The sequence below is a fragment of the Canis lupus genome, chromosome 15 (assembly GCF_011100685.1).
Source record: "Canis lupus familiaris isolate Mischka breed German Shepherd chromosome 15, alternate assembly UU_Cfam_GSD_1.0, whole genome shotgun sequence".
NCBI classification, from domain to species: Eukaryota; Metazoa; Chordata; class Mammalia; order Carnivora; family Canidae; genus Canis; species Canis lupus.
This window is the reverse complement of record NC_049236.1, coordinates 22,390,734-22,402,892: the sequence shown is the minus strand read 5'-3', so window position 1 is coordinate 22,402,892 and position 12,159 is coordinate 22,390,734. Positions and strand designations below refer to the sequence as shown.

At 39.3% G+C, this 12,159-nt stretch overlaps 1 protein-coding gene across 2 annotated transcripts in view; it reads left to right on the top strand.

Moving 5' to 3' along the window:
• Positions 1 to 12,159, top strand: part of PAWR (pro-apoptotic WT1 regulator) — a 101,923-nt gene that overhangs the window by 54,780 nt on the left and 34,984 nt on the right. For both annotated transcript variants that reach the window (XM_038558528.1, XM_038558527.1), the window contains exon 2: positions 9,680 to 9,811. In XM_038558528.1, coding sequence (XP_038414456.1) covers positions 9,680 to 9,811 — 132 coding nt within the window. The remainder of the gene's footprint in view (positions 1 to 9,679; positions 9,812 to 12,159) is intronic.

Here is a 12,159-nt window from a genome sequence, read left to right as displayed (position 1 = left end):
ATTTAAGAAAAAAAACATAGTAGAAGATTTGTACCAGAGTGATAACTTGCCAATTTTTTTTAAGTTTGTTTATTTTATAGAGAGTTGGGGGGGAGGCAAGGGAGAGAGGGGAGGAGATAAGCAGACTCCCCACTGAGAGCGGAACCCAATGCAGGGCTTGCTTTCAGGACCCTGTGATCATGACCTGAGCCAAAATCAAGAGTTAGACACTAAACCAGCTGAGCCACCCAGGTGCTCCTCTTTTTTTTTTTTTTTTTTTTTTTAAGTGTTTGGTCATGTACATGAATTAATTTTATAATCAGGAAAAGTGTCATTTTCTGTGTAAATGTATCTAACGACAGTTTTAAAATTATTTTTAAAAAACTTTATTTTTAAAAATATTAATATTAGTTGAAATTGCTGAAAATGAGAGTACTACCTGTCTAATCATGAATATTGCTATTTAAGCATTGTAACGCTGCTTTGCCCTGATGTCCAGTGGGATCCCAGCACAAGATGGTGTGATTGGGTCTGACCATGGATGAGTTGTATCTGATGGTATTGGTGTAGCTTCTAGTGGTGAGAAAGGTGCTTTAAAACTGTAAGAATGAAATTCTGATCTCATTTCCTGTTACTTTGGACGGTTATATTTTGAAATTCTTTACAAATACGATTTTTTTTATTTAAAATGCTAATAACTTATTGTAAATTCAGCTTTTTAATCTCTGAAATCAGAGTGCTTCTGTTAGATGTTTCAGTGTTGTTAGAAAGCATAACTAATTCAGTTACTGAATTATTGTTTAATAATTTATTTTGGAAATTTCATACATTTGAATTTACTCCATTTAGTTCTCATACTGTGTGTGTGTGTAGTAGTAGTAGTAGTAGCAGTAGTAGTAATAGTAGTAGTTTTTAATCATTGTGATATAGATAACATGCCTTTTTTCCAACCACCTGATGAGTGAAGACAGGCATCATTTGTTCATTTTCCTTCACTCTTTTCATGTAGAGATACTTACTCGTTTGATCTTATTTCCGTTTTCTTTTTGTTATGTTGGGAAGTTTCTTTTGCTTAACCATTCAAAATAAACCTCTCAGCTTAGGAGCAGGGGAGGGAAGGTAAGGAAAAGCTAGGCAGGGGTTGAGTGATGACAGACTGGTATATGCTAGATAAAGGGCTAATGGAGGATGTGAAAGGGTATTTACCAGGGAGGGAGGCAGATAAAGAAACAGCAGCACTAATGGGATTGACATGGCCTTACTGAAGAAAATCTCAACTTCTCTCATGCCTTTCAGGGATATGGCAACTTCATTTTGGAAAGCACAGCCACTTACCCATATTCATGGTTTGTAATGGTGTGATCCTAAATAGAAACTTTGTTCATTCTCTTGGAGCTATATAGCTTTTCTTTCTTTTCCCTAAAAGCTTTGCTAGGATTGCTTACTTAATTTTCTTTTAAGTACAAAGGACAATCCAGCATGCTTTTAGGGCCACATTTATATGATTTATTATACATAGATATAGTTAAATTTACTTGGCTGTTTGAAATATGCATTTCATTTTAGTTCTGTTGTAATTTTTGTCCTCATTCTGATTCATATGAAGAAAATGTTGCCCTGTTCCCTGGTGTTAGAGCTTTATAGAGAAGTATTTATACTTTGCAAAAATTTATTGAAAAACCAGAACACCTAAGGAATTTGTGTGGATTATTTCAAGATCAGATGTGCATATGTTACATAGACTTTAGCATTTGGATAGAAGAGAATATTAAAATTTAGGGGGAGGATTCTGAAAATTGAAGTAGCATTTTTTTTTTAACATTTAATCAGGAGAGACAGAGAGGCAGAGACACAAGCAGAGGGAGAAGCAGGCTCCATGCAGGGAGGCCCGATGTGGGACTCGATCCCAGGACCCCAGGATCATGCCTTGGGCCGAAGGCGATGCTCAACCGCTGAGCCACCCGGGTGTCCCAGAAAGTAGCATTTTTTAATGGGTTTTATGAACTATTCAATATTCTTTGGGATGAATGAATTATTTCATTCTTTATAAGACTCATCACTTATGAAAGAGAACAGATGTGAAAAAATATAAAGGAATGTGAAGCATTATCTAGCTGAACTCTTCCAGGAACTAGATAGTGTACCACAAATTTATTCTGTCAAAATATCAAAGTCACAAAACTTGGCTTAAGCTTTTATATTTAACAAAAATAATTTTTAACAACTTCTACTGTGTTTGAATCAAAATTTTTAAACTGTATTTTGTTTTATATGCATAGTGTTAGATAAGTAATAGTTGTGAATGGTGATTATCTGTTATGCTTAGCTATAGCTCTACTGTTCAAAAATTCCTACTAATGTAAGTGGAAAGTCCTATGGAGTATGCTGTTTTCCATATATTAGAAGCACTTAAAAATACCTTAATAAAATTATGTTTATTATTTATTTAATATGTATATTTAAGATTTTATTTATTCATGAGAGACACAGAGAGAGAGAGAGAGCCAGAGACACAGGCAGAGGGAGAAGCAGGCTCCATGCAGGGAGCCCGATGAGGACTCGACCCCGGGGACTCTGGGGTCACACCCTGGGCCGAAGTCAGGCACTCAACCGCTGAGCCACCCAGGTATCCCCAAGGCTTTCCTTTATTGAACATCAAACCATGTCATGGTCTCTTGGACTTTTATTAAATAAAAAGGGAAATGAGTTTGAAATGAAAAAAAAAAAAAAAAAAAAAAAAAACCTTTGAGGTGTGGTAATAGGAATTTGAGTCGTAGTGGGGAACTGAGGCCTTAAGATGCCCAAGTCAAGTTGATGGGCCTGTTTCACACATACACAAGAGTGTCTCTCATTTGTAGAAATTGAGGGATACTTGGTGGGTTGCTTTGTATCCAGGACGTGAAGCCACACCTGCCCCTTTGTCCCAGGGCCCTTGTTACCTGGCGCAGTCTAGTCGGGGCCTGAGAGGCGCCCGGGATTCGGGCCAGCACACACTGACGGCGTACTACGCAGGCCACCTTTCCCGTGCCATACGCTGTGGCCATGCTGCTGCTGTGGTGGCCCGTCTGTTGCCTCAAGCAGAGTCTCAGAGCTAGGAAAACACAGTGCCGCGGCTTTCAAACTTTGTTTTGGAGTGATAAAAGTGTGCCTTATTAACGACTCAAATACCATGAATAGTTTGGCTGTTAGTGACATTTTCTGAAATGTCAAGCAAATTTTTTCATAAGATTACTAACAAAATGTCACTTACAGGACATAGTGGTCATCCTGGAAAAATCTACATATATTTTAAGATGCTGCATCCACCCGCCCCTCCCCCCCAAACACACACACCACACACACACAGTGTTTTAGAGGTAATACGTGGTTAGGCTCAGGTAATTATCCATCGGTTCTCACCTGCTGACTGTTCAGGATTACGTTGTGAGGTTGAATGACGTGTGGGTCGAGTCTTTCTGAGAGGGACTGATGGAAACTGCAGGCTCCTCCGCCCACGCTCCTGACCCATAAACCAGTCGCATCCCTTGTCCTCGATAGGACCAAAAGTGCCTTTGCAGAATTCCATGCCTTGTAGGGAGTAGCAGCGACTGACGGCGGGCGAGCCCCTGGGCCCTGCGGCGGAGGCGACCCTGGCGCTAGAGGGTGGCCGGGGAGCCCCAGGGAGCTCACGGCTCCGTAGCCTTGGCTGGGTGGCTGCCGCGGAGAGGGGTTTTTCAGGGACTTCATTCTGCAGCCGAGGAGAGCAGACTCCCAATCCGCAGGGACTGCGGGTACAGTGGAACGGCGTGGGGGGAAGAAGAGTCGCAGCGTTGGCTCAGGTGCCGACGCACGGAGCCAGGTGGAAATGAGGTGCGGAGGCGGCCGAGGTCCGAGGAAGCTGGGCTGGCCGCGTGGCCGAGGCGGATGCGGAGAGGAGGCCTGAGGGGCTTCCTCCAGAAAGTCTCCGAAAAATCAGAGGAGGAGGAAACACGAACAGAACACACCTGCGTAGGACTGCAGGTCGGCAACCGCCCGCCCCGCCGCCCGCGCCGCCCCGCCCCGCGGCTCCCCTCGGCCTCTCGGCCCCGCAGCCCGGAGCCCGCGCGTTCACAGATGACCCGGAACAAGTCTCACAAAAAAAACAACGTTCTTTGCTATTTTCCATTCCGTTTTCTTTTTCCTCATAAAAATCGTGGGTTGGGTTGCTCTACGTGAACCCCGAGGCCGGGGAGTAGGTGCAGCTTGGAGTTGGAAGGGAGTCGGGGTCAGGCTGCAGGTCCCAGCTTCCGGCAGCTTCCGCCTCTGAGCCTCTTAGTCCTAATCCTCAGATTCTGCAACGTAGTAGGCGCCTCCCAGGGTCTTTGTGGGAATTTTACGTGATATTAGATGTTAGTGCTAACCAGTGCCCTGCACACCTGGAACCTACTTAATTGTAGACGCGATTAAGTATTCTAAGTGACGGACGCGGGATTCGAATCTAGGGCTCTGGGTTCCAGACTCTGAGATCTTATCTTAAAATTTTCTAATGAAACATAGTGCCTTACAGACAACTATAAAAAAAAAAAGACCTAAGATAATGTGTATTTTTCTTTGTGTCATTTGTATCTTTTTCCCCCCACTCTACTTGAAATTACAAACATTTCCCATTTCTTGGAAAACGCTTTGTAATACTCCATCATTTTGCTCTCCAGAGGCAGAAGTGTTATACTACGTAGAATAAAATATTTGTCTACTTTTATTTAGTCCTGATCAGCTAAATTTTATTGCTTTCCTAAGACTTTATTATGGGATTTTTCATTGTATGCAAAAATAAGAAAAATGGTATAATGAAGTCCCCCATGTACCCATCCTTCAGCTTCAGTGGTCATCAACTTCTGGCTACGTTTATCTGGACCACCACACACTACCCATTCTATTTCTTGTGTTATTTTGAAGCCAATCTCAGATGACCTATTATTTTAGCATGTATCATAAGTATATCTAAAGACAAGGAATATCCTTTTTTAAAAAAAATTTTTTTTTTTTAGATTTTTTATTTTTTTATGATAGTCACACAGGGAGAGAGAGAGAGAGAGGCAGAGACACAGGCAGAGGGAGAAGCAGGCTCCATGCACCGGGAGCCCGACATGGGATTTGATCCCAGGTCTCCAGGATCACGCCCTGGGCCAAAGGCAGGCGCCAAACCGCTGCGCCACCGAGGGATCCCCCTTTTTTAAAATTTTTATTTATTTATTATTTATTCATGAGAGACCCAGAGAGAGAGAGGCCGAGACACAGGCAGAGGGAGAAGCAGGCTGCATGCAGGGAGCCCGACGTGGGACTCGATCCCAGGACCCCAGGATCACGCCCTGGGCCGAAGGCAGGCACTTAACTGCTGAGCTACCCAGGCATCCCAAAATCCTTTTTTAAAACCAAATCACTACACCTAAAAAAGTTAATCTCATGAAACTCCGGAGACTTACTTTTACCATATATGCATTGTTCAAACTGTCTCTTAAATGAAATTTTAAAAATGTTTTATTTTAATGAGGATGCAGAGAGGTCAGTATGTCGGTATTGGTTCACGTGTCCTTTGAGTTTCACATTTATGAGTCTCTTCTTTCTCTGTCCCTTTCTCTTGCAGTTTTTTAGTTGTAAAAGCTGGCTATCTTTTAAGCCCTAGTAGAGGCTTGTTTCTGTATGACAGAGCTAAGAATGGTTTTTGTTTTTAAAGGATTGTTTAGAAAAAAAAAAAAAAGCAACAGATCTTATGTAGCCCAGAAGACTAAAATATTTCCTTGTTTTTTTTTTTTTTTTTCAGTTTTCTGACCCCTGCTTTATTTGGATTTTCATGATTACATCTCCATGGGGGTTATCGAATATATTTTTGTGTCCCCTCTATTTTCTGTAATTAGTAGTTGGATCTAGAAACTTAAACAGATGTAGGTTCAGGTTTTTTTTTTTTTTTTTCTTTTTTAGCATGTTGTTTGTTCAATACCTCCACCACTATATCTTTTATAAGTCATTTATTGTCATATATTTACAGTATTATGCTACTGTTTGAAAAATACATTTTGATGAATTTTGACAAACGTACACATCTGGGTAAACCATCCTGAGAATCAGGGTATAAAACATTTCCATCACTCCTTCTGTCCCTTTCTAGTCAGCCCCATCCTCTCACACTCAGCTCTTGGCAACCACTGATCTGCTTTCTGTCACTAGGATTTTGCTTCCTCTGGAATTTTATGTAAATGGAAGCATACATTATATAATCTTTGTTTTCTGATGCCTTCCACTTAGCATAATGCTTTTGAGATTTCATGTATTTTGTTACTGAGTTAGTATTCCACTACATGGCTCTACTACTGTTTATCTGATTACTAGTTGGTAGACTTCTCAACAATTTTCAGTTATTGGCTATTATGAAAAAAGTTGATTTTTTTTTGTACAAGCTTTGAGTGAACATGTTTTCATTTCTTTTGGTAATAACTAGTAGAATTGCTGGGTCATATGATAAGTGTATATTTAAATTTATAAGGAACTGCCAAACTATTTTCCAGTTTTAGTTTTTTTTTACCAGCGGGATAGGTGATACTCATTTGTTTGAAATCCTCATTAACACTTGATATTACCAGGGCGCCTGAGTGGCTCAGTTAAGTGTCTGCCTTCAGCTCAGGTCATGATCCCGGGTTCTGGGATCGAGCCTCACATCAAGCTCCCCACTGACTGGGGAGCCCGCATCTCACTCTTCCTCTCCCTCTGCCCCCCTCCTCCTACTCATGTTCTCTCTCTTTCTTTCTCAAATACAAAAAAAAAACCCAAACACTTGGTATTATCAGTCTTTAATTCTGATCATTCTGGTTTTATTTCACATTTCCCTAATAACTAATTCTACTGAGCCTCTTTTCCTGTGTTTATTTGCAACACCTGTATTTTCTTTGGTGGAGTGTCTGTTTTTGCTCATTTTTAATGATGCACTGAAATTTATCCTGGTGTGTGATACGTGGAATAAATCTGATTTCATCTTTTTAAATACAGCTTTCTAGTTATCCCCAAACCACATATCAAAAAGTTCCTCTTTTCCCACTGGTATGAGTTTCCACTTTTACTGTAAACTCAGTTTGTGAATTTGGATCTATTTCTGGATTTCCTATTCTATTCCTGTGAATTACATTTTTTGAGTCTCAACTAATAGGACTTTAAAAATATCCTGATTTCCTTTTTACTTGGCTACACTGTCAGATGTGTAGCAATAATCTGAATAATTTTTAGAACATATTATAGCATGTTAATGTTAGTAATTTGTTATTAGGAATGAAAATCATACTCTTGTTTTGTTCGGGGGTTTTATTTGTCAAAATATTGGTGCTCTAAAATGCAGTTTTGGGAATAGCAAAAAGCTTGGTGACAATCAGTGATACTTCTCATTTCTGTTTTCAAAATGTCAGTTTATAAGAAACAGCTTTTTAGTTTCAATTTAAAATAATTGTTAACTCAGTTCTCATGCAGTTCTTTCTCTCTCTAACCTATGTAAAAAGAGAGAGTAAGTTTGACATGATTAATGTTTATCTAGAAATGAGAGCTGGGAAGAGAGAAAGGGCATTCAGTTCCACGTTATTGGTATAATTATAAAATCAGCATCTATTTTCATCTCATTTTTTTCTCTCTCCGATAAGAAGCTTATTTATTAGTAGAAAGAGACTTTTAAAAAGGTTTGGGTTCTTTTTGGTTCTCTTTTGCTGGTACTTATTTAAAAATTACGGTGGGGGAACTGGGCTGGCTCAGTAGAGCATGTGACTCTTGATCTTGGGGTTGTGAGTTTGAGCCCCATGGTGGGTGTAGAGATTACTTAGAAATAAAAAAAATCTTAAAACCAAAAATAACTTTGTCTCCCTTAAGGATGCCCTCAGCTGTGCACTTAGAGAATCATGAATCTTTGCAAGAAATACAGGTAGAAAATGTATTAACCAACCTTGGTCCAGTAACTCAGTTCTCTTTTGTTTTTATTCTTATTTATCACCATTTCCACCAAAGTATTCCTCCAGGAGTATTTATCGCAGTCACATAAAATAACTTAAAAAATATGTAGGATGCAAAAAAATATATATATATGTAGGATTCTTGTTGTGGAAAAAAAACAAAAAACAAAAAACTGTACCAGTTGCTAGAAGAACCTTGGAGGGAAGTTGTGATTCGTCAAGTAATCCCTATTCTCAAAGCTGCCTGGAATGTAAAATGAGATAGTATGTGTGATGACTAGGTTCCCTGGTCCGTGAGTGACAGTGTCGCCATGGAAAAGAATATTCCATTTTAACCTGAGGTGACGCCGCCCATCTCCCTGATTTGTCTCATCTTGGTAACTCATTCATTCACTTACCAAGCATTCACTGAATTTTTCTTCTTCTTTCTAATGCACTGGTGAGGGAAAGGAGGGGAGGTCAGTGCTGAGGGACTGGATCTCAGGAAGTGAAAACAGAAATAAATAAAATCCTAGTGTTCAGGGAGTTCACGGCTACCCGCTTCAGCTTTTACCTGCTGTCTACACTGCTTTAGGATTTAAGAGTTCTTAAGCTGCTGACGGTTTTATGGTCAGGGCTCCAGGTACAGGAGACTGAGATGATTCCTTCACGGAGTAGAAGGCTAGAAATGAGATCACTCATTTTTTTCCAGATTTTACACACTTGCTTCTCAGCCCCCACTGTGCATTAAATGATTGGCCTCTTGTCTCACTATTGTGTATTGACCAGTAAAAAAATCTAGTAAGAGTACTAGAAGTTTAATTAGTCCTGATTAGAAAAAGAATCTTTTTAAGACTCTTTAAAACCTTTCTCAGACCAACAGACGGTATCATGTTTAATGGCAAAATATCAAAAGAAGACAACTTTCTACGATTTTTTTTTTCACGTAGAGTCGGGAGAGAGGTAATGCAGGTGTTGATCCATTTTTTTAGCAATAACCTTTCCATATGCTCTTTCCACCATCTGAAATTTTATTTTTTTTTTCAAAGATTTTATTTATTTATTCATGAGAGACACACAGAGAGAGAGAGGCAGAGGGAGAAGCCAGGCTCCATGCAGGGAGCCTGATGTGGGACTCAATCCCGGGTCTCCGGAATCAGGCCCTGGGCTGAAGGCAGGCGCTAAACCGCTAAGCCACTGGGGCTGCCCAGTTTTCTTTTTTCTATGTCTGCAATTCCAAATTTAACCTATGCCTTAAATTATAAATTTTTCTATGGAGTTTCTGTAAAGACTTTTTCTCCAGGTGAAAATACTCTTTCGGTATATATTCATAGGTACTACTAAGCCGAAAAATGGCCTTTATATTAAGTTATCTGCATCTATATCTACATATAACTTAGATCTTAAATCTTAACTTCCCACTGGACTATAAATTGTGTCTTGAGTGTGTCATTTGTTACTCTCTGAATAGTGTCTTAAGGTAGACACCATTCGTTTACTTGTTGAATGAATGTAAAAGAATGAGTAGTAGATCTTACCTTTAAGCAAGCCCTGTCTCTGCTATTTAGAGTCTAGAGAAAAGATAAGTTGTCAGGAGTGTGAATGTGGACGTTGGTGTTTAAGCAGATAATTTAATTTATAGGAATTAAATGTATATATTGCTGAAAGGACCACCTTTGCCCAGATACTTCTTTAGTGCTATCAAATGTATCTTCATATAACTATCAAAATATTCTGTTAATATTATGTGGAAATAAAATGGAAACTATTCTTTCTTTCAGTGCTTAGATGAATATGAAGATGACGAAGCAGGGCAGAAAGAGCGGAAACGCGAAGATGCAATTACACAACAGAACACGATGCAGAATGAAGCTGTCAGTTTATTAGATCCAGGCAGTTCCTACTTGCTACAAGTGAGTATTTATTTAAATTAAATTAAATTAAAAATTTAGAAAGACTATTTATTTGACAGAGAGAGTGCACACAAGCAGGGGGAGCAGTAGAGGGAGAGGGAGAAGCAGGCTCCCCACTGAGCAGGGAGTCAGAGATGGGGCTCAATCCCAGGACCCTAGGATTATGACCTGAGTCGAAGGCAGGCGCTTAACAGCCACCCAGGCGCCACTTAAATTTAATTTTAAAAAATTATCTTAAAAATTTATTTTCTTATGAGTTACTATTGATTGTGAGCTCTGAAACAAGAGTCACATGCTCTTCCAACTGAACCAGCCAGGTGCCCCTAAACATTTATTTTTTAAATTTTTTAATTTTACAAATGAATATTTAAAAATACTGGGATGTCAGTTGCTATTTTAATAATAATTTTTAAGTAGCTTTTAATAATTTTTTTCTAGTCTCCTTTTGGTTATATCAGCTCCATTTAAGTTTTTTCAATGTATTTAACCATTGATTATAACTTCTATCCAAATACTTCTTGACTTATAAGCTCTGGTTCTTAGTTCTTGATCAGTGAATATTTGCTGTCTGACTGGTGAAGGAAATAGGAATAATAATTTAGAAATAGGAAAAAAAAAAAGAAATAGGAAAAATAATTACCTCTTTGCTTTTAATAAAGTTAGAATTAGTGAATTTGAGTGGACAATTCTGCTGTAGTCTGATATTTGCATTAGAATTACATAGCAAATAACCGAATAGGCAAGTTTATACAAAGTCAGATATTTTAATGTAGTAACAAAATACCATATGTAGTATGTTTTTTAGGAGTTTATTTCTTTAAGAGAGAAGAGCACAAGCTAGGTGAGGAGCAGAGGGAGAAGCAGACTTCCCGCTGAGCAGGGAGCCGGATCTAGGGCTTGATCGTGGGACTCTAGGATCATGACCTGAGCCAAAGGCAGAAACTTAACGGACTGAGCCACCCAGGTGCCCCCCCCCAATATGTAGTATTGTGAATTCCCAGAAGCATCTGTACTTCTGTATAATTATACAAATCAAACTCAATTTCAAATTAGCTGTTATTTTGGGGTTTTTATGGCAAAGGAGAAATTGGGAGTCGATGGTGTTGGAATGCCTCTACCTAAAGCGAACTAGTCCGCAGAATTGTTTAAACTGTAATTTGAGAGTGATCTTGATTTTATGTGAATTTAATGACATTTTGAGACCTTAAGCTACTCTGTTGTCTTTGCAGAGTTCAGTTTGGACTTTAAAAAAAAAATATATAGGGCAGCCCCGGTGGCGCAGCAGTTTAGCGCCTCCTTCAGCCCGGGGTATGATCCTGGAGACCCTGGATCGAGTCCCACGTCGGGCTCCCTGCATGGAGCCTGCTTCTCCCTCTGCCTGTGTCCTCTGCTCTCTCTGAATAAATAAATAAATAAACAAATCTTTAAAAACAAATTTAAAAACCCATTTATGTATTTAAGTAATCTGTATACCAATGTGGGGCTCAGACTCATGACCCTGAGATCAAGAGTTGCATGCTCTTCTAATGGAACCAGCCTCCAGTTTTTGACTTTTAAAATGCATTTTGTTCTGATGCCACTTTAAAAGAAGTTTCTGAGCAGTACAAACATCTCCCCATTTTGTTGATGTAAAAATGAAATATAAACTTCTCTATGAATTTGCAAGGTTATGATAAAAAGGCATTTGACAGAGAGAGGCAAAATATTTTGAAGTAGTTTGGAAATGCAGATGCAAAACTCCTTTGTTGTCTGCTCTTTGAGGCAGATAAACCGATGTGAAGAATGATGGAAGTGATGCAGATTTATCTGTTCCTCTGTATCTAGGTTGATGTTACTAGAAGTACCTGTCCTGTTAGAACATGGTGTAAGCTAACAAGCAATGTTTCTCTCAGTATCTGTGTGACTGTTCATAGTCTAAAGTATCTTTGTATTCTTTGTTTAACAAAATTGAAGGTAAACCTGGATATACTCCAGGTGAAGATAGAAGCTTAATTTATTGGGATAGAGACAATACAGTATATTTATTTAGAGTGTAAACCTGATTTTAATTCTTGGTCATGCCACTTACTCTGGTATACTCAAATAGCACCAGGGAACAATAGCTTTTAGAAAGAGAGCTGTTATTTTTTTAATATAAAGATACATGTAGGGGATCCCTGGGTGGCGCAGCGGTTTGGCGCCTGCCTTTGGCCCAGGGCGTGATCCTGGAGACCCGGGATCGAGTCCCACGTCGGGCTCCCGGTGCATGGAGCCTGCTTCTCCCTCTGCCTGTGTCTCTGCCTCTCTCTCTCTCACTGTGTGCCTATCATAAATAAAAAAAAAAAAAAAAAAAAAAGATACATGTAAAA